Genomic DNA, 21,712 nt, shown 5'->3' with positions numbered 1-21,712 from the left:
AGGCACCAGGTTAACACTATGGTCAGGGTGAAGAGTTTGCACCACTTTAAAATCATTCACCACTCCTGTAAACAGACTATCCCTAGCACATGCAGATGCCTGACTCATTCATCGAGAACAAATTTTGTAAAGACCCTTTAACAGCCACTTATACACACAAAGAAAAAAAAAAGAGGCAGTCTCCACAGATGTAGCAATGGGACCAAGGTGTGAAGAGCACTAAATTGCTCTGAAATGTGCTGTCAGTTTTTCTGTTCTGCCTCTAAATCAACACTGCAAGTTATTCAAGACAAATCACATACCGAACAGATCTTTATTTCTTTAATATGTTACATTAAAAAATCGTATTAAGTACAAAATGTTCTCCCGTTAAACAGAGAGAGACCAGTGTGAACAGCTATACAGAAAGTTGTTCTAAAAATGTTTGTCCAGCTGATCTCGGGATAGACTTTCTGGAATAGAAGTTAGGGCCAACGTTAAACATTCATATTGTGCGAGGTGCCCATTTCAGCCTCTCATCCAAACGCAACTACACACCAAACTGGAATCAGTCACTGCATCTTCCTACTGTTCAAGAGCACCAACTATCTAGGAACTAACCTGCTGTTCTTCAACTACTGGAGTTCCACATCTCATTAGAACAGGCTTTCATGTCAATGGGTGGGGGTGCAGGAAAATAGAGGAAGTGGCCAAGCCTCGACGGTTGCCCGAGAAGCAGTGGAACTCAAGGTTGTAAAGTGCTTTTTGACATTTGGATATAAAATTAGAACAACTGCACAAAGAGGAGTGAAAAAGCAAACTTCATGGCACACAATGTACAGCTTAATTTACATGATCCCATCTGCCTCAAGTCATTACACATAATGGAAAGCCATCATGCTTCTGCCCTTCCAAACTCAGTTCAAAACATCGTTTGCTTGGATATTTCAAAAAGTGTTTTAATACAAAAATCGAGCCTTACAAAAAAAAAATGGAGGGGTTTATTTACACAAACCTTTTGCCCCCTAAAAAGAAGAATTAGTCCAATCCAGTTAGGAGCAGATAGAAGTCAGCCAGTCAGAAGCTCCAGTCTTCATGCGGTGTGCTTGACCCGTGCTGCCACAGCTTTCGTGGTGAGCAGCTTCTCCACCATGGTGCGAGCGTAACGTAAACGGCTCGCCAGCTCCTTGCAGCAGCCATACTCCTCAATCATGCTCAGCTTGAATGTGTGGAACTCCCGCTTCTCATCGATGTAGGTCACTGCATTCATCAGTGGGCACAGAATGATCTTAGTGTGGTCCTGGAAGTGGGGGGGGGGGGGGGGGATGAAAAAAAAAAGTGTTCCTTGTATTTCTCAACTAAAAATAACTTCCAAATGGTGATTTAAAGAGGGGTTCTCACCTGAAAAAAGTTGATTTGGACGGTTCCATTGCTAAGATGCAAGACTATTGCACTGCGCGTCCTGAACCAGATCCGCAGGAATGGGAGCCTCGCCAACTCATCACCTTCCCGGGGGGTGATGTTGGCTCCTGCCTTTAACAAATGCTCGCTCATGTAGTTGTGGAAATATTTTAGCAGGGTCGCCTGCAAGCAAAACGATTCCATTAACAATTCTCCTATTGGCCATTCCTTCTATATGTTGAATTCCTTTCATGGTCCCAATTACTGACTCTGTTGGGCAATAAGCTGTCACCCAATTGAGGTCAACTATTCCCAACCCTCTTGAAGGTCCACAACTTTCCCTGGGGAGAAAGAAGACACTTGCCATCTTCCAATACTTTGGACAAGACTGAGGCCAGAGAGCAAGCATTCAATTGTAGTGGGGATTGGCCTTTCTACAATTCCAAGAGGAACCAGTGGAGCAGTAACCCGGTTTGATTTTGCCTGTCCCTAATCCCATGTAAAGAGATAATAATCTCAGATTTGTGTTAATAAGTAGGTTGATGTTTTCCCAGATACAGGTCAACATACCTGTTAGATCACCATCACATCTTTTCATACTGCCTTGGAAAACAGTACTGAAGTACTGTTTGCAAGCTGATTAATTGTCTGACAGGCCTGTGAAATGCTCTCTGGCTGTAACTATTTCTATATCAGCTGGTGGGATGGGTGGGATGTACAGGAGTTTAAAAATAACTCCCACAACCCATACTGCAGGGGGAAAAGGGATGGTGTGGATGGACAGACATGCACCCACTCAACTCCACCCCTGCAGGTATTCCACAGAGTTCAAACCCTCTCCTGACTGAGGCAGGAGTGATCCCACTAGGTTTACTCTCTATAAAATGTTAGATTAACAGTGCCATCTCCTAGCAAACTTGGCGAATCTCAGCAATTGATCTAATGCTTTATAACCAATAGCACAGATCAAATCTGGGGCCTTGAGTCCAAGTACCATGTTATGAGCTTCTGTTGAACGTCTACTCAGTTCTGGTAATTCTTCTGCAGCACCTCACCTTTTTACTTAGGTTGGGAGGGTAGGATCGAAAGTTCAGGTAAGTCTCAGTCATGTCCCGCTCGATGTACTGAAGACTCTCACCATCATTGTACATGATTAAACGAGTGGAATCATTGAAGAGAACACCAACGCTGTTGTCACATAACTGATAACCTAGAGAGTGATTTGCAGAGTCAGGATCAGACACTGTACAAGCTCCCAATATGCATGGGGAAAACTCCCTACTGATCAGATATCACATGAACCAAAATGAAAAAAAATAGTAATCTACGTCAAAGGCTTCAAGTGGCAGGATGCAGAATTACAAACAGATTTAAATATGGAGAATGTGAGCAAGCGTCCTGGGCCAGTGTGTTCATTAACCAGTGTCTCCACTCAGCAAGTTAGTGATCTCTTGTTTCTGGATGAGCCCAGTGTACAGGACAAGCCAAGCCTGCAAGGCTGAACCCACCATTTCCTCCACCAGGGGAGCTTCTCCCTCACAGCACTTCCCGAGTAGGCTGTGGGGCCCAACACCAGGGTCGTATTCAAGCAAATCCATTCCCTCCCAATTTCCAACAGCGCCAATTAAACTGCTCTACTTATCAGTCAGTTCAGGCTGAAATAGCCCTGAAAAATCAATCCAGACTCACATCCAGGCAGATAATCATAACCAAAAAAGACTGAAAGAAAATGGTGAGAGGACCCAAGGTATGTAGATACTAGTGCTCCATAATCACAGTATGACTGAATTATTACAGCACAGGAAGCAGCCAATCGGCCCTTCATCTTCGCACCAGCTCTCCGAAAGAGTAATTCCCTTTTGAATGCTTCAATTGAACCCGCTTCCACCACACACTCAGGCAGTGCATTCCAGACCTTAGCCACTCACTGCATGAAAGTTTTGCATGTCGATTCGGCAACCGATTACTTTAAATTTGTGCCCCCTCGTTTGCGATCCTTTCATGAGTGGCAACTGTTTCTCTCCATCTACTCGGTCCAGACCCCTCACGATTTTGAGCGCCTCTATCAAATCTCCTCAGCCGTCTCTTCTCCAAGGACAATAGTCCTAATTTCTCTAATCTATCTGCATAACTGAAGTTCCTCATCCCTGGAACCACTCTCATGAATCTTTTCTGTGCTATCTCCAGTGCCCTCATCTTTCCTAAAGTGCGGCACCCAGAACTGGACGCAATGCTCCAGCTGAGATCGAACTGGTGTCTTGTACAAGTTCAACTTCCTTGCTCTTGTCTTCTATGCCCCTAATAATAAAGCCCAGGATACTGCATGCTTTATTAACCATTCTCCCAACCTGTCCTGCCACCTTCACTGACCTTTGCACATATACACCTAGATCCCTCTGCTCCTGCAACCCCTTTAGAATTGTACCCTTTAAGGGCGGAGTTTGCTGACAATGCAACCATTAGGTGGCGCAGTACTAGCACATGTGCAAATGCAGTCTGTACCACTGAAACGTCACAGTCTGCAACGTTCAGGCAGCTGCCAGGATTTAATCACAGAAAAGCTTCAGCGCAAAAGTCCCCTCAAAGGTTGCAATCGCCACCTCCCCGCTCTCTCCTACACATGCGCCAGTTATATAGTACCAAGTCATCTTAATTCACGTAATTTGAATTACTTGAGGAGCAGTGACTGTCGTTTCATAAGGAAATATGGCAGCACACGATTGACATGTTTTGGTTGATACTCGGAAGAGCATTGCGCTGTTTAAAGTCATCAAAAGGACAGCATCTCCGAGTGCTGCACTCCCTCCATAATTCAATGAGGTTTCAGTGCCATCCCGCTCTCTGGATAATCATTCCCTACTTCTCCCGACATCCCACTCTCAGGCCGCTTCTTCTCTTCTCCCCCACCCACCTCACCCCCATCCTCCAGCTCTAGGCCGCGGGCCGCGCCTCTTCCCTCCTACGTCACCCCTCGCGGCCGGCCTTGCTTCCTTGGGCCACAGGGTGAGGAATTATCGAACATTGGAGTGAGTGGCCAAAAGGAGGGAGGCGGCACAGCCTAGAGCTAGCGGGGCGGGGGGGGGGGGGGGGGGGGGAGGGAAAGAGGGGAAAAAAAAAAGAGGAGAAATGATTTCCTGCGCACGCGTCAGTTAATCCTGGCGAGATTTAGACTGCACATGCGCAGCATCTCAGAGCATAGGAGACCGCTTGCGCATGTGCACAGCTTGGTGTGCTCTCATGACGTCAGCAGGCCACTGTGTTGTCAGTAGTCATGTTATTCTATATTGTCTCTCCAAGTTCTTCCACCCAAAATGAATCACTTCACATTTTTCTGCATTGAACTTCATCTGCCACCGGTCTGCCCATTCCAACTTGTCTATGTCCTTTTGAAGTTCTACACTATCCTCCTCAAAGTTCACAATGCTTCCAATTTTTGCTTCATCCTCTGATATCTACTATGCAGGCTACATATCAGGCACAAGCAGATACATTCTTACAATGCCAGTGGATTACACAAGTCATCTGAAAACGGCTGTCCAGACTGGTAAACTTACCCAAACCATATTTATCAGAGTAATCCACCCACTTGCTGACCCAGAAGATCGGTATACAGGCCGGGTCTTCAGCCTCCTCTACCAGGAGAGAGGGAGAGAAAGAACAGTGAACACTGCATTCATACATGCTCAGATTCAAAAACCTCAAATGGAGCAGGGGTGAAAAACAGAAAATGAGACAGTGACAGACAGGCCCATCTAGTAGGAAGGGCAACACATTAAATTTAATAAATTTGAGGTAACTTCATTTATAGGAACAGGAGTAGGCTATTCAGCACGATCATGGGTGGTCGTCCACTTCAATGCCTTTTTCCCCCACACCATCCTCATAACCCCTTATTTATCTTTACTATTTTAGCTAGATACTGATTCAGTCAATGTTTTACAGCACAATTACCCCAAAAAAAATCAATAAAAGGTAAGTGTGATTGCTAAACTAACTGATAGAAAATGTACAATAATTAATTGCACAGAAGGTTAACAGACCAACCATTACCTGGTTGGAGAGGTGACATCACTCTATCTCATTCCACTGCCATTAAATGTGACATCAATTCCAGGGGCACTAGCATTCCATCAGCACTCTAGGTGAACAAGACCTAAATTCCAACAACACAGCAAGAGCTACCATTTCTAAAATGCAGTTTCTGTACCTTGTCTGATGACTGCTTTGTCAGCTGGCCTTGCTGCTACTACACTGTTTAACTGCTGCAGCAGGTCCGAGAGGTAGAAATCATTGTACTCCCCTACTTCCCTGTAGAAAATAGAAATTAGTTTAGTCGTAAAAGTCATGTATTCATGAATGCGTGCAGTAGACAGAGGACTTGGTCACTCAAGCAACACCTATGCACCATGATTGATATCTAGTCCAAGTCATAAAGCATTCAAGGAGAAATGATAAGTCACCATATAAATAGAAGTAGTTTTTCTTCCTCCGGTACATTTTGGTAGATTAGAGCAATACAGCAACTGTAACTTAAGTTCAGGAAATTTAGCCAGTTTTACAACTGGATATTCTCAAGTAGTATCATCTGATGTCTTTCCTTCATTCATTTCCTTTCCAACATTTGAGCAGTCTACACATGGTACGAGTTGTAAAAGACTGGGTCCAGGTGGGAATAAAATCAACTGGTTTTTCCAACACTCAGAACAGTAAACTACTACAGGTTTTATGGGTAGTTCAGGGGTCAGAAACCTGTGGCTCTGGAGCCACATGCAGCTCTTCATCTAATTCATGGCTCCCAACATTTTCCAGTTGGATCACATTAACATGAAAAAAAAACTTAAGTAAAGTAAGCCACATTTTTATTGTGATTAAAGGCTAATTATGCTACACTTTATGGTTCCAAATAACGAAAATCACTGTGCTCTAAATAAACCTGTTGAGTGGTACAGCAACACCATATATATATAGATAATGCCTTCAATTCAAGGAATGGGTTTTATGGTTGTGAGCATCATCTTTCCTAATAAAGCCAAGATAAATTATTCTAAGTGTTATTTAGAAGCTTTTATTAATCATGACAATCAATACCAAAAAAATGTTAATCAAGTCAAAGTTTGTTTTAAAGATGACTTTAAAAAATTACAGTAAAGTCAATGCGATAATTCAGAGTTCGGTCTTGTTAATTGATTTTTCTCCTCCCGATACACAAATTCAATACATGTGTATTATATATGCAAATTATGCATTCTACCAAAGACACTTGGCAATTTGGTGAGTATTTGGTTTAGAAATGCAGAATTTTTGTCTCACGGCTCCAAATACTTTCTCTTTTATTCACACATGGGATGTCAGCATTGCTGGCAAGGCCAGCATTTGTTGCCCATCCTTAATTGCCATCAAGAAGGTGGCGGTGAGCTGCCTTCTTGAACCTCTGCAGTCCACCTGGTGCAGGTAAACCCACTGTGTTGTTAGGGAGAGTGTTCCAGGATTTTGACCCAGTGACAGTGAAGGAATGGTGATATAGTTCGAAGTCAGGATGGTGTGTAGCTTGGAGGGGAACTTGCAGGTGGTGGTGTTTCCATGCATCTGCTGCATTTGTCCTTCTAGGTGATAAAGGTCACTGGTTTGGAAGGTGCTGTCGAAGGAGGCTTGCAGTGCATCTTGTAGGTGGTACACACTCCTGCCACTGTGCATCGACGGTGGGAGTGCATGTTTAAGTTGGTGGATGGGGTGCCAATCAAGCGGGCTGCTTTGGGATGGTGTCAAGCTTCCTGAGTGGTGTTGGAACTGCAATCATCCAGGAAAGTGTAGAGTATTCCATCACACTCCTGACTTGGGCCTTGTAGATGGACAGGTTTTGGGGAATCTGGAAGCAAGTTACTTGCTGCTGAATACCCAGCCGCTGACCTGCTCTTGTAGCCACAGTATATGTATGGCTTGTCCAGTTCAGTTTCTGGCTAATGGTAACCTCCGGATGTTAATGGGGGATTCAGCGATGGCAATGCTGTTAAATGTTCAGGGGAGATAGTTAAATTCTCGGAGGTGGTCATTGCTTGACACTTGTGTAGCATGAACGATACTTGCCACCTATCAACCCAAGCCTGAATGTTGTCCAGGTCTAGCTGCACGTGGACATTGACTACTGAGGAGTTATGAATGATACTGAACACAGCAAACATCCTCACTTCTGACTTTATGATGAAGGGAAGGTCAGTGGTGAAGCAGCTGAAGATGGCTTAGCCTAGAACATGATCTTGAGGAAGTCCTGCAGCAATCTCCTGCGGCAGAACAACCACAACCATCTTCCTTTGTGCTAGGTATGACTCCAACCAAGGGAGTTTTCCCCCCCAACTCCCAGTGACTTCAAATTTAGTTAGGGGTCTTTGATGCCACACTCTGTCAAATGCTGTCTTGATGTCAAGGGCAGTTACTCTCATCTAATCTCTTGGGTTCTGGTCCTTTGTTCATGTTTGGACCAAGGCTGTAATGAGGTCTGGAGCTGAGTGGCCCTGGCAGTACCCAAACAGAGTATTGGTGAGCAGTTTATTGCTGCACAAGTGCTGCTTGATAGCACTGTCAATGATACCTACCATCACTTTGCTGATGATCTATTGATTCTGGAATTGCTGAGCTCTGTCTATTATAGCATGCTGCTTCTGCTCAGAATCACGACTGCACAGGAGGCTGCCATTCGGCCCATCGTGTCTGCACCAGCTCTCTGAAAAAGAGCAACTCCCTCAGTTCTATTCCCCTGCCTTCTCCCCATAACACTGCACATTCTTCCTTTTCATATAACTAATTCCCTTTTGAATGCTTCAATTGAACCTGCCTCCACCATGTTCTCAGGCAGTGCATTCCAGACCTTAACCATTCGCGTGAAAATTTTCTCCCCAGGTCACTTTTGCTCATCTTACCAATTACTTTAAATCTGTGCCCTCTCATTCACTATCCTCTCACGAGTGGGAACAGTTTCTCTATCAATTCTGTCCAGATCCCTCACGATTTTTAATACCTCTATCAAATCATGTCAGCCTTCTCTTCTCCAAGGAAAACAGTCCTAACTTCTCCAATCTATCTTCATAACTGAAATTCCTCATCCCTGGAACCATTCTCGGGAAACTTTTCTGTACTCTCTCCAATGCCCTCACGTCTTTCCTCAAGTGCAGTGCCCAGAATTGGATGCAATACTCCAGCTGAGGCCAAACTAGTGTCTTGTACAAGTTCAACATAACTTCCTTGCTCTTGTACTCTATGCCCCTATTAATAAAGCCAGGATACTTTAGTTTAGTTTAGAGATACAGCACTGAAACAGGCCCTTCGGCCCACCGAGTCTGTGCCGACCATCAACCACCCATTTATACTAATTCTACACTAATCCCATATTCCTACCACATCCCCACCTGTCCCTATATTTCCCTACCACCTACCTATACTAGTGGCAATTTATAATGGCCAATTTACCTACCAACCTGCAAGTCTTTTGGCTTGTGGGAGGAAACCGGAGCACCCGGAGAAAACCCACGCAGACACAGGGAGAACTTGCAAACTCCACACAGGCAGTACCCAGAATTGAACCCGGGTCGCTGGAGCGGTGAGGCTGCGGTGCTAACCACTGTGCCACCCTATACTGTATGCTTTATTAACTGCTCTCTCAACCTGTCCTGCCACCTTCAATGACCTATGCACATATACACCTAGGTCCCTCTGCTCCTGCACCCCCCTTTAGAATTTGTACCCTTTATTCTATATTGTCTCTCCATGTTCTTCCTACCAAAATCAATCACTTCAACGTTTCTCTCAATTGAGCGTGATCTGCCACCTGTCTGCCCGCCCATTCCACCAACTTGTCTGTCTTTTGGAAGTTCTATGCTCTTTAGCATGCATGTAGTCCTGTGTTGTAGCTTCACCAGGTTAGTACCTCATTTTCAGGTGTGCCTTGTGCAGCTCTTGGCATGCTCTCCTGCACTCCTCATTGAACCAGGGGACCCCTGGCTTGATTGTAATGGTAGAGTGAGGGATATGTTGGACCATGAGGTTACTGATTTATGGTTCAATATGATTTTGTTGCTGATCCACAGCACCTCATGGATGCCCAGTTTTGAGCTCAGTTCTGAATCTATCCCATTTAGCAGTAGTGCCACACAACACGACAGACACTATCCCCACTGTGAAGATGGGACTTCATTTCCACAAGGACTGTGCAGTTCTCACTCATACCAATATTATCATGAACAGATGCATCTGTGATGGGTAGATTGGTGAGGGCAATGCTAATCTGGATTTTCCTGCTCATTTTTGTTTCCTCACCAGCTGCCACAGGCTCAGTCTCAGATATGCCCTTCAGGACTCAACTAGCTCAGTCTGTAGTGGCATTACCAAGCCACTCTTGGTGATGGGCATTGAAGTTCCCCACCCAGAACACATTCTGTGCCCTTGCTACCTCAGTGCTTCTTCCAAGTGTTCAACATGGAGGAATACCGACTCATCAGCTGAGGTGTGGGGGTGATTGCAGTCGGTGGTAATCAGCAGGAAGTTTCCTTGCCCATGTTTGACCTTATGCCTTGGGAGTTCGGAGTCAATGTTGAGGACTCCTAGGGACACTCCCTACTGATTGTATACCACTGTGCCGCCACCTCTGGTGGGTCTGTCCTGCTGGTGGGACTGGGAGCAGGGATGGTGATTTGACTCCAGAACATTGGCTGCAAGGGATGATTTGGTGAGTATGTCAGGCTGTTTCTTGACTCATCTGTGGGATAGCTCTCCCAATTTTGGCACAAGTCCCCAGATGTTAGCAAGGAGGATGTTGCAGGGTTGACTGTGCAGGGTGTGTCTAGGTTGATTCCAGGTAGTCTGTTCAGTTTTATTCCTTTTCGACTTTGCTGTAGTGGTTTGGTACAACTGAGTGGCTTGCTTAAGTCAACCATATTTTTTAATTTTAGGCATTTAAAAAAAAACTCTTGCGGTTAAAAAAAAAAGTTGCTGACTCCCGCAGTAGTTTAAAACCTCAAACAGCTCAATGCACAATAGCATCATGTTGCACAACACTGAACCAATACAGCCTCCCAGGTTCAATTTCTGGTCTCCACTCATTCAGTAGATTCCATCTGGGCGGCAGGTCACTAAATTTGGCCTTTACATCCCTGGATTACAGGCAAGAGGAAAAAGAATCTGGAAAGATAACTCAACTACTTAAACCTGACTGGAAGCTGAAGGACTCAGCTCCACTGCGACAACACTACTCCCTAGAGGGACAAAATCTAACATGCACAGTCAACATATATAGAAAAAAAATCAAGAATTGCAATAGCTGAAGTTCCTCCCCAAATAGTCAAGAAAAGCTTGCTTTGATCTGCATGAAACTCCATCACTACCCAAGCTAAAACCCTATTTCTAATAGTAAGGGAATATTTACCTGGCCACTCCATCATCTTCAGACTTGCCTGGTTTGTCACCAGCTGGAACATCTATTGGATTAACGTTACAAAGATCAATCATTCAACAACGACACTGACCGTAATTAGAGAATCTCAAACCATTAGGGGAAGTGAATTACCAGCGGACTGTCTTGATAAGATTGGGACTGTGATGCTAGCAAATAGACCAATTCCCTTGGACTATAGGCAGAAAAAACATAAATCCTCCCCTTCAGCTTGAACCCAAATGATCCAGTGATTGGCAGAGACTTCAAACAAACATGGCGCATTTGTCACTTGCAAATGCTATTAAGAGCACAAGTTCAGATAGTCAGTATGCTATTCTACAGCATGGGGTGAGGGACAAGTCCTCCACTAACTCTGCCACATCACATCAGTCCCATGGATCCTAGTACATTCAATCGTGTGTTGGTGTATTCCTCAATATGCAGAAACTTCTGCCAGACATCACAGCTGCAAATAGAACATTAAGTAAAACCCCCAATATGACAACCTACAATCAGACAGGGCAAGTGTAATTTACTATGTTCCTAAAGTGTAAAGTTTTTAGACAGTGCCCCTTTCAACAATGAACAACTAACGTTACAGGTCCCTTCCTTTCAAACTAAATGTCTGGAAAGAGATCTCTTCTGCAGCACTGGATAAAGTATTAGTACTGGAGCAGTCAATGGTGGTGGAACAATTGGGACAAACAGCATCACACGCATGTTGGCTACAATTTATAATTTAGTACCAATACACCAAAGGAGCTTGATTGCAACACTGAATCATTAACTAAGAGGGAAAATGTTAAGAACATAATAGGAGCAGGAGTCGATCATGCAGCTCCTCAAGCCTGCTCCACATTCAATAAGATCATGGATGATCATCTGCCTCAACTTAATTTTCTCACCCACTCCCCATATCTCTAGATTCCCCCTCAGCCTTGAATATACTCAAGGATGGGAGCAGCAACAAACCTCTGGGTAGAAAATTCCAAAAACTCACAATCCTTTGCGTGAAGAAATTTCTCCTCATCTCAGTCCTAAATGATTGATCCCTTATCCTGAGATTGTGCCAGTGTTTTAGATTCCCCAGCCAGGGGAAACAACCTCAGTGTCTACCTCATCAAGCTCCTTCAGAATCTTGAATGTTTCAAGAAGATCACCTCTCATACTCTCTGGAGTTCAGAAGGATATGACCAATTTACTCAGCTTCTCACCATAGGATAACTCTCATCTCAGGAACTAATCTGGTGAACAATCACTGCACCACCTCCAAGGCAAGTATATTTATCCTCAGGTTATGGAGACCAAAACTGCATACAGTACTCCAGTTATGGTCTCAAAACCCTATACAATTATAGCAAGACTTCCTTAAAAGTGTACTCCAATCCCCTTGCAATAAAGGCCAACATGCCATTTTCCATTCTAATTGCTTGCTGTAACCACATGCTAACTTTGTGTTCCTTGTACGAGTACACCCAAGTCTCTCTGACCAGCATTTAAAAGTTTCACGCCTTCTAAAATATTTTGCTTTTCTATTCTCACTACCAAAGTAAATAACTTCACATTTCCCTCATTATACCCCATCTACCACCTTTCTGCTCACTTAACTGGTCTATAATCCCTTTGCAGTCTATGTCCTACTCATAGCTTATACCCCAGCTAGCTTAGTATCAGCAGCAAGTTTAGAAATATTACTCAGTCTCTTCATCCAAGTCATTAATATAGATTATAAATAAGACTCCAGCACTGATTCTTGCAGCACTCCACGTTACAACCTGCCAACTTGAAAATGCCCTGTTTATTCCTACTCTCCGCTTCCTGTCCCTTAACCAATCCTCGATCGACACTAATATTTCCCCTAACTCCATGAGCCCTTATCTCACCTTGCAGCCTCATTCGTGCACCTTATTGAATGCCTTTTGGAAATCTAATTATACTACATCTACTGGTTCCCCTTTATCTGCCCTACTAGTTTTTTGAGGATTGAACTAGTAAACTTGTTAAACACAATTTCCCTTTTATGAAACCATGTTGACTATGATTTTCTAAGTGCATTATCAAGACTTCCTTAATAATAGATTCCAGAATTTTCCCAATGACTGATGTCAGGCTAACTGGCCTGTAGCCCCCTGTTTTCTCTCTCCATCTTATTGAATGACAGTTTTACATTTACCAACTTCCAATGCACTGAGACTATTCTAGAATGTAGGGAATTTTGGGAAATCATAACCAGTACATCCACCATCTCTGCAGTTTTTATTTATTTTTTTTTATTAAAGAGCCCTAGGATGTATGCCATCAGATCCTAGGGATTTGTCAGCTTTTAGCCCCTTAAGTTTCTCGAATACTTTCTCTCTGCTGATATTAATTACTTTAGGTTCCTCACTCTCATCAGCCCCTTGGTTATCCTCCATTTCTGGTATGTAATTTGTATCTACTGCAAAGAGAAAATATTTGTTCAGCATCTCTGCCATTTCCTCATTTCCCAAAATAATTTATCCTGTGTAAGCTTCTAAGGGAAGAATGTTTACTTCCATTAGTTAACTTTCTTTTTTTACATACTTGTAAAAGCTCTAAATCTGTTTTAATATCCTTGGCTAGCTTACACGTTCTATTTTTCCCCTCATCAACTTTTTGGTTACCTTTTGCTGGTTGCTAAAACTCTCCCAATCCTCAGGCTTACTATCAACATTAAAAGGCTCTTTTAATCTAATACCATTCCTAACGTCACTAGTAAGGCATCTTTTTTGCTGAGTTTTTTTTTAGAAAAAACATTTGTTGAATATTTTACATCACTGAAAATCACTGTTTCCCATCATACCACTCTTGGTTGAGAGTGGCATATTCAAGTCTCAAACTTAATATGGAATTTAATTGTATTATGATCACTTTACCTCCAGACAATCTTATGTAATGAGATTACTAATTAATCCTGCTTCATTACACAATACTAGATCTAAAATAGCTTTATCCCCAGTACAGAAGCAAAATACTGCTGACGCTGGAAATCTGAAATAAAAACAGTAAATGCTGGAAATATTCAGCCTCATCAGAATGGAGGATAGATCACAGACCCAAAATGTTAAGCATTTCTCTCTCCACAGATGCTACCTGACCTGTGAGTATTTCCAGCATTTTCTGTTTCTATTTTAGCTTTATCCCTAGTTGGCTGCACAAACTATTGTTTTAGGAAGCTGTCACAGAAGCATTCTACAAACTCATCTTTCAGACTACCTATGCTGATTTGATTTATCCAGTCTATATGAAGATTAAAGTTCCCCACAATTATTACGTTGCCTTTGTTAAGTGGTCAGTTTAAAAATGGATCTTCTTGCTTCTAGATTGACAGATTCTTAATTCACCCAACTATAGTATGCATGAACACCAAGTGGAAATATCATGTCAAAAGAGTGGCCATCCCATCGCTGCTCAATATGCGGTACCTTTGTTAAGTTCAGTAAGTGGCCTCCTCATACTGGAATCAATCCCACCAGGAGCCAGAGAAAACCTGGGAGCCATCGTCAAGCATGTGGTGGGCAACCGGACAGGCAGGTAGCCAACCGTGAAGAACTCATCATTCAGCAGCTCGTGAATGTTGGGCCGTGCACTTGGATCTGATCGGAGCATCTTCTGTATGAGGTTGGCAGCTACAGGGTTGACGTGCTGGAAAACGTTTAGAGCAGTTAAATGATTATAAATGAATGTGGAGGACTACAAAAAGTTTATTACATGAAATTTACAGAACAGTAACAGACCATTCAACCCATCCATACCACCTCCTCATACAATTTCATCTCCCCCAATCATATCTTTCTATTCCTTTCTCCTTCTTGTACTTATTTAGCTTCCTTTTAAATGCATCAATGCTACTCACCTCAGCCACTTCATGTGGTAACAAGTTCCACATTCTTACCACTCTTTGGGTAAAGATGTTTCTCCTGAATTCTCTACTGGTTTGATTATAAAGCCTGGCTACCGGACCCCAACTACATGTGTCTGGTTCGGGTCAGGTAGGGTCTGAATTCTGCCTCCAGCATTTGGGCTCGGGTCAGGTTGGACTGTACTGTTTTATTTTGTATTGTTTTCATTTTAATCTATGATTTTTTTGTTCCATTAATATGTTTGTTATTTTGTCAGGTATGTAAAAAAAATTAAAGGACTCAGGCCAGGGTCAGGTTCGGGTTGGCTGTTGTCGGATCGGGTTTTAATTTTATATCCGAGCCAGGCTTTATTTTATTAGCAACTATCTTACATTTATGGCACCTAGTTTTGGATTCCCCACAAGTGGAAACATCTTGACATCCACCCTAATCAAACTCCTTCATAATCAAAGATCTCTCCATCAGGCATCACTCAGCCTTCTCTTTCCTAAAGAAAAGAACTCCAGCCTGTTTAATCTTTCCTGATGGATGATATCAGAACTTTGTTTTTTTTTTTAAATGTTGTCAGAAGTTAACATTACAACAAGGCAATAATAAATGTATGAAAGTAGTCCCCAGCAAAACAATCTCAAGGAATCCAGACTCCCATCCACTGATGGGTTTAAGGCAAACCTACCCAATTTAACACACTAGAGCTTTAAGTCCAATGCCCAGAGTAGTTGCTCAGTGCTAAGCACTCACCTTGGGAATATTATATTCATTTTTCTTTATCCTCAGGTACGTCTCTTTAAGACAGGAAGTTTCAAATGGAGGTTTCCCCACTAGTAGTGTATACCTGCAAGGGGGCAAAAATGGTGTGAGTAGGATGGAATTAAAACCCCCATTGAAACCCCCTCAGCAGTGAAGGATGAAATACTCACATAATACAGCCTAGAGACCAGACATCAACTTCAAAACTGTGCCCTTTCTTGCCAATCACTTCTGGGGCAATGTAGTTGGGTGTCCCACATAAGGTCTTCTTGCGCTCTCCTTCATACTGTACTGTTGTAGCCAGACCAAAGTCACCTTCAAAACAATCCACACCGCAGGTGAGTGATTATCCTGGTTACAACACAGGCACCATTTGGCCTGTCATGCCCATGCCAGCTCTCTAAGAGCAACTCAACTAGTTCCATTCATACCTTTCCCTGGAGGCCTGCAAATTTTCTCTTCAGAATTATCCAATTTCCCTTTGAAAGTCATGATTGAATCTGCCTCCAACACACTCTCATCCAGTGCATTCCAGATCCTAACCATGTGCTGCACAAACGTTCCTCATATCAAGGAACAAAGAACAGCACAGGAACAGGCCATTCGGCCCTCCAAGTCTGCGCCAATCTTGATGCCTGCCTAAACTAATACCTTCTGCACTTCCGGGGCCCATATCCCTCTATTCATGTATTTGTCAAGATGTCTCTTAAACGTTGCTATCGCATCTGCTTCCACCACCTCCCCTGGCAGCAAGTTCCAGGCACTCACCACCCTCTAAAAAAAGCTTGCTTCGCACATACCCTCTAAACTTTGCCCCTCGCACCTTAAACCCATGTCCCCTAGTAACTGACTCTTCCACCCTGGGAAAAAGCTTCTGACTATCCACTCTGTCCATGCCGCTCATAACTTTGTAAACCTCTATCATGTCGCCCCTCCACCTCCATTGTTCCAGTGAAAACAATCTGAGTTTTTCCAACCTCTCCTCATAGATAATGCCCTCCAGACCAGACAACATCCTGGTAAACCTCCTCTGTACCCTCTCCAAAGCCTCCACGTCCTTCTGGTAGTGTGGTGACCAGAATTGCACGCAATATTCTAAGTGTGGCCTAACTAAGGTTCTGTACAGCTGCAACATGACTTGCCAATTTTTATACTCTATGCCCCAACCGATGAAGGTAAGCATGCCGTATGCCTTCTTGACTACCTTATCCACCTGCGTTGCCACTTTCAGTGACCTATCGCCATTGCTTCTTTTGCCAGTCACCCTAAATCAGTGTTCTTTGGTTCTCAACCCATCTTCCAATGGAAACAGTTTCTCCCTAAATCAATTTATCCAGACCCCTCACTATTTTAAGCATGTTTATTAAATCTCCTCTCAACCTTCTCCTCTAAAGGAGAACAGCCCTAGCTTCTCCAGTCTATCCTTGTAACTGAAGTCCCTCATCCCTGGAACCATGAGGAGAGAATGAGGAGATTAGGCCTGTATTCTCTCGAGTTTAGAAGAATGAGAGGCGATCTCATTGAAGCATACAAAATTCTTACAGGGCAAGAAAGATGTTTCCTCTAGCTGGGTGGAGGTGGTGGGGGCAAGGATGGCTCTAGAATTAGGGAACACAGTCTCAGAATAAGAGGCAAGACATTTAGGACTGAGATGAGGAAGAATTCCTGCACTCAGAGGGTGGTGAATCTTTGGAATTCTCTACACCAGACGGCTGTGGAGGCTCAGTCACTGAATTACATTCAAGAGAGATTGATAGATTTCTAGATATTAAAAGATATCAAGGGATATGGGGATAGTGCAGGAAAGTGGCATTGAGGTAGATGATCAGCCATGGTCTAGTTGAATGATGGAGCAGGTTTGAGGGGCCGAATGGCCTACTCTTGTTCCTATTTCCAATGTCCCACTCAAATCTTTTCTGCATCCTCTCCAGTGCTTTCACATCCTTCTGAAAGTGCAGTGCCCAGAATTGGGCAACACTTCAGTTAAGGCAAAGAGAGTTTTATAAAGGCTCACCATAACTTCCTTGCTTTTGTACTCTATGCCTCTATTTATAAAGCCTAGGATCCCATTTGCCATCTTACCCACTTTCTCAACCTGTCCTACCACCTTCAATGATTTATGCACATATATCCCCAGGTCCCTCTGCTCCCGCAACCCCCTTTAGAATTGAATCCCTTAGTTTATATTGCCTTTCCTTGTTCTTCCTATGTCATACCATTCTGCATTAAATTTCATCTGCCATGGGTCTCGCCCATTCCACCAGCCTACATCCTCTTGAAGTCTCAGTAAAAAGAGGACAAAACTGCTAGAATGTAGGTGGGTCGTTGGGGGCTGTATCATTGGTCTCCTGGAGCTTGCTTGTTTGTGTGGGTGGGAGAATGTGGGCTATGTGGCACCATTCTCGGGTTGGACAGGTTTAGTGGCCCAGCTGATCTTTCCCTATCCTTTTGGTTATATCCAGTTGGTTTCCCAGTGGAAATCCTTCCATCCAAGGGATATGAATTAGAGGAGGGCCACGACCACAGGGAGATTGATCAGCACAGGAGGTGCTCTGTGCTCACTCAACCAAGGCCTGCATCAAAACACAGTAGACATAGAGGCATCAAACCTAAAGATAAATTTGTGACAAGGCAGCCAATGACAGGTAACTGTGAAGGTCTGTCTGACCATTATGCTGGATGGCTATTCAGAAGCACCCAAGCCATGTCATTATGACATGATACTGCATTAAGGCAGAACAGTCATTCGGTCCCAAAGCCCAACTGACTGCACCCAACATGCCAACTACATACTGAGACACTTTTGAACCTACATGGCAGCAGCTGGAGTGGCAAGAGTCCTCACAGGGGCCTGAGCAGCAGAAAGTCAGGTGCAGTGCTGGACTACCTTACCAGGGCGGCGCAGTGGTTAGCACCGCAGCCTCACAGCTCAAGCGACCCGGGTTCAATTCTGGGTACTGCCTGTGTGGAGTTTGCAAGTTCTCCCTGTGTCTGCGTGGGTTTCCTCCGGGTGCTCCGGTTTCCTCCCACATGCCAAAGACTTGCAGGTTGATAGGTTAATTGGCCATTATAAATTGCCCCTCGTATAGGTAGGTGGTAGGGGAAATATAGGGAAGGTGGGGATGTGGTAGGAATATGGAATTAGTGTAGGATTAGTATAAATGGGTGGGTGATGGTCGGCACAGACGCGGTGGGCCGAAGGGCCTGTTTCAGTGCTGTATCTCTAAACTAAAATAACATGAATCATTGTTTCTCTGGACATGCCAAGTCTGTCAACTGCAGTCTCTCAAAACGACAGAGACTTAATTTCCATTCACGCTGTTGTCCCTTACAGCCATGGCAAATGAGATGCACTCAAATTTTAACCACACCCATTACAACATTCTCCCTTTAATTGTCCCCGTCCCTTTAAATGGCACTTGCAATTTTGCGCACACCACCAACGACGCCCCTTACACTGGATGTAGGTCAGGGAACAGTGATGCACCTGGACTGATGTGGGTAACCCCGAATGTGTATGACTTGCACTGGTAGAGGAAAATTTGCCCCGCACTCACTGCCCAACTTCCCTTGGCAGTGTGGTGTATGGGCATGAGCAAATGAGCTCGATTTCAAAAAAAATATGTCCATGTAACAGTTTTGCAGGAGAACACCAATACGTGGCTATCCAGTACTGACACCCGGATAAGACACGGAACAATGCTTTACCTATCTTCACTTCCATATCATCATTGAGGAAGAGGTTGCCAAGCTTGAGATCTCGATGGATAACGTGGTTGTCGTGCAGATATTGGCCGCCCAGGATGATTCGCCTCAGGTAATACCGGGCCTCGGGTTCCGTGACAGCCTTCCGCCTCTTGTGCAATTCTAACAAAGACTGAACATTTTCGTTTTATTATCGTATCAAAGAGACGGTTGAAAAAGTTTCGCTAAGATCAGACAGAGGAGAATTACTGGCCGCACCCGATCCGCAGCAGGCGGATACGGGGCACCGGAGTCTGCGGAAACGGCTTTCCCTTGCTGGAGCAACAGCTATTCATGGTCACTTTACTGAGCCATTTGGCAAATAGATAGGGAGGTTGGTGAGGGAAAGAGCGTAAACAGGGAATATAGTGTAACAAACGTCCGATCCAATGAGTTTCAGTTGTTGACTCGGTGGCTCCACCTTCGTTGAGTAAACACGCCCGTCAGCCAACCCGCTCCGAGCTGCCGGATTTTTAAATATCAACTCCCTTTAAAGAGAGAGAGTCCCAACGAGGCGAACGGCCCGAGTTCAGAACAAACTCGAACTAGACCTAGAAGGGACGGGGTAGGGAAATGGACCCAGTGAAACCCCAGCGGTAGAAACTGACATGAGCTGAAACGAACAAAAGCCGAACGGTTAGAATTTAGCGCCCTGAGCGGATACATAGCGAGCAACCCACTCGATACATTGTTACCAGTTTGTCCACCTCGATACATTGTTACCAATCCCCCGGGAGGAGCCCCTTTGATTGGTGCCGTTGCCAGTGAGACTCCCCGCCCCTCTCCCAAATTGTTACAGTTGGTTCCACCGTCCGAACGCGGCGAGGCGCCACATTCTTTGTCCCGCAGCATCCCCGTTACAAACGGTCAATTCGGGCGGGGGTCGCGGGGTAATTAGATACAAGTCAGCTCCGGTTCTAGGGACTAGCAGCTCAAATTCCTATCCTGTACCCGCTCCCTGGACACTCACCCTCCGCCTGCACAGCTCCAGCACAACGTAGACGAAATCATCATCCTCGAAGAAGCCGTGAAAGCCCACCACATTGGCGTGGTTAAGGCTCTTGTGGATGGAGATCTCCATGGACATCTTCTCCCTCTGGTGTGGCTTCATCAGCAACGTCTTGGGCACGATCTTACCGGCAAACACCTCCTTGGTGTCCATGTCGGAGATCTCATAACATTTGGCGAAGCCCCCTTTGCCCAGGAAGCGGCCCCTCGTGTACCTCTTCATGGTCTTGGGGTTCACTAGGATATCGGGTATCTCCTTAGCCACCGGGGGGACCACCACCGGGGCCACTGCTCCCACCTTGGCTGACGGTTTACCGGACACCGTGGTCATTTTTAACTAGCTCAATACAGAAAAGGGAAATAAAAGTCCCAAGTCGAATGACGAGACTCCTTTCCGGGCCTGTCACACTCAGGTGCTGCTGCAATTGGAGAAAGGAGGTAGCAAAATCCCGGTCGCGTCCGTCCCAGGTCACCAGCTCGCAGGCTCTGATTCAAATCTGGAGCGTCGGCAGTTAGCGAGCTCAGCGACGCTTCCGATTGGCTGATTTTATTTAAATAGAACCCGGTGCCACGCTGAATGCCGGGAGCGAAGTTTAAATGCACCCGGGCGGCTGCCAGGCGACTGCGTGTGATTGACAGCACTGCCCACCAATCAGAGCGCGCTAAGCTTCTACACGCTATTTCCTGGGCAACGGAGGACAAAAATAGGCGGGGTCTTGAGCTCGGCTGAGGCCTTTCCATCGAAGCATGTCATTCACCCCAAATTTTTGCTCTCTTCAGAAGGCATTGACTCCTTGGTGGCTACAGGTCTCTGAAGCTCTGGCTCAGTGGATAACACCCTGGCCTTGTAGCTAGAAGGTTGTGGGCTCAAGCTTCTACTCGAGACTTTAACACAATCTTGACTAACACTCCTATGCCAGTACTGAAGGAGTGCTGCACTGTCGGAGGTGGCTGATGAGATGTTAAACACAGGCCCCAGCTACCCGCTCAGGTTGATGTAAAAGATGCCATCACTGTTTATGGGCTGCTCTCACCTGGCTCCATTCTTATCTATTTAATTGTAGCCAGAGATTCACCTGCAATGGCTTCTCTGTGCTCAAGCACAGTTGCCTCTGATGTCCCACAAAGATCTATCTTTAACCCCCTCCTACATTCTACATCTCAGGGACATCATCTGGAAACACATCAGTTACCATATGTATGCTGACAAAACCCAGCTTTACCACCACCTCCTTTCTTGACCCCTGCACTGTCTCTAAATTGCCAGACTGCTTGTCTGACATCCAGTACTGGATAGGCAAAAATATCTTCCAATTAAATATTGGGAAGACCAAAACTGGAATTTAAAAGGTGAAGGGGTGATTTGATCAAATTTAAGATATTAAGGGAAACAGCGAGAGTAGATTGAGAGTCTACAACTGGGTGCATAGTCAAAAAATTACAACCAGACCTTTTCAGAAGTGAAATTAGGAAACACTCCTTCAGGCAAAGGGTGGTAGAAGTTTGAACTCTCTTCCACAAATGGAAA

General features: G+C 44.6%; 1 protein-coding gene across 1 annotated transcript; it reads right to left on the bottom strand.

Annotated features, from left to right (window-relative positions):
• Positions 1-304: 304 nt before the first annotated feature.
• plk1 (polo-like kinase 1 (Drosophila)) lies at positions 305-20,683 on the bottom strand. The gene is made up of 11 exons (XM_068056035.1): positions 20,147-20,683; positions 19,141-19,309; positions 15,603-15,747; positions 15,424-15,517; positions 14,245-14,464; positions 10,793-10,844; positions 5,588-5,688; positions 4,935-5,012; positions 2,436-2,590; positions 1,381-1,563; positions 305-1,279 (listed from the first exon to the last, which is right to left on the bottom strand). Exons 1-11 carry the CDS (start codon positions 20,513-20,515, stop codon positions 1,073-1,075), a joined length of 1,773 nt encoding a protein of 590 aa, XP_067912136.1. The 5' UTR covers positions 20,516-20,683; the 3' UTR covers positions 305-1,072.
• Positions 20,684-21,712: the final 1,029 nt, after the last annotated feature.

This window comes from Heterodontus francisci, chromosome 24 (assembly GCF_036365525.1).
Source record: "Heterodontus francisci isolate sHetFra1 chromosome 24, sHetFra1.hap1, whole genome shotgun sequence".
NCBI lineage: Eukaryota > Metazoa > Chordata > Chondrichthyes > Heterodontiformes > Heterodontidae > Heterodontus > Heterodontus francisci.
This window is presented reverse-complemented; position numbering and strand designations above follow the sequence as displayed.

What these genes read in the sequence shown, in the direction of transcription:
- plk1 (XM_068056035.1), bottom strand. Translation starts at nt 20,515, where the DNA reads ATGACCACGGTGTCCGGTAAACCGTCAGCCAAGGTGGGAGCAGTGGCC. An exon ending in ATGAATATAATATTCCCAAG is followed by an intron (nt 14,465 to 15,423) that starts GTGAGTGCTTAG and finishes AACGTTTTCCAG; the next exon opens with CACGTCAACCCTGTAGCTGC. An exon ending in CTCCCAACCTAAGTAAAAAG is followed by an intron (nt 1,564 to 2,435) that starts GTGAGGTGCTGC and finishes TTTTGCTTGCAG; the next exon opens with GCGACCCTGCTAAAATATTT.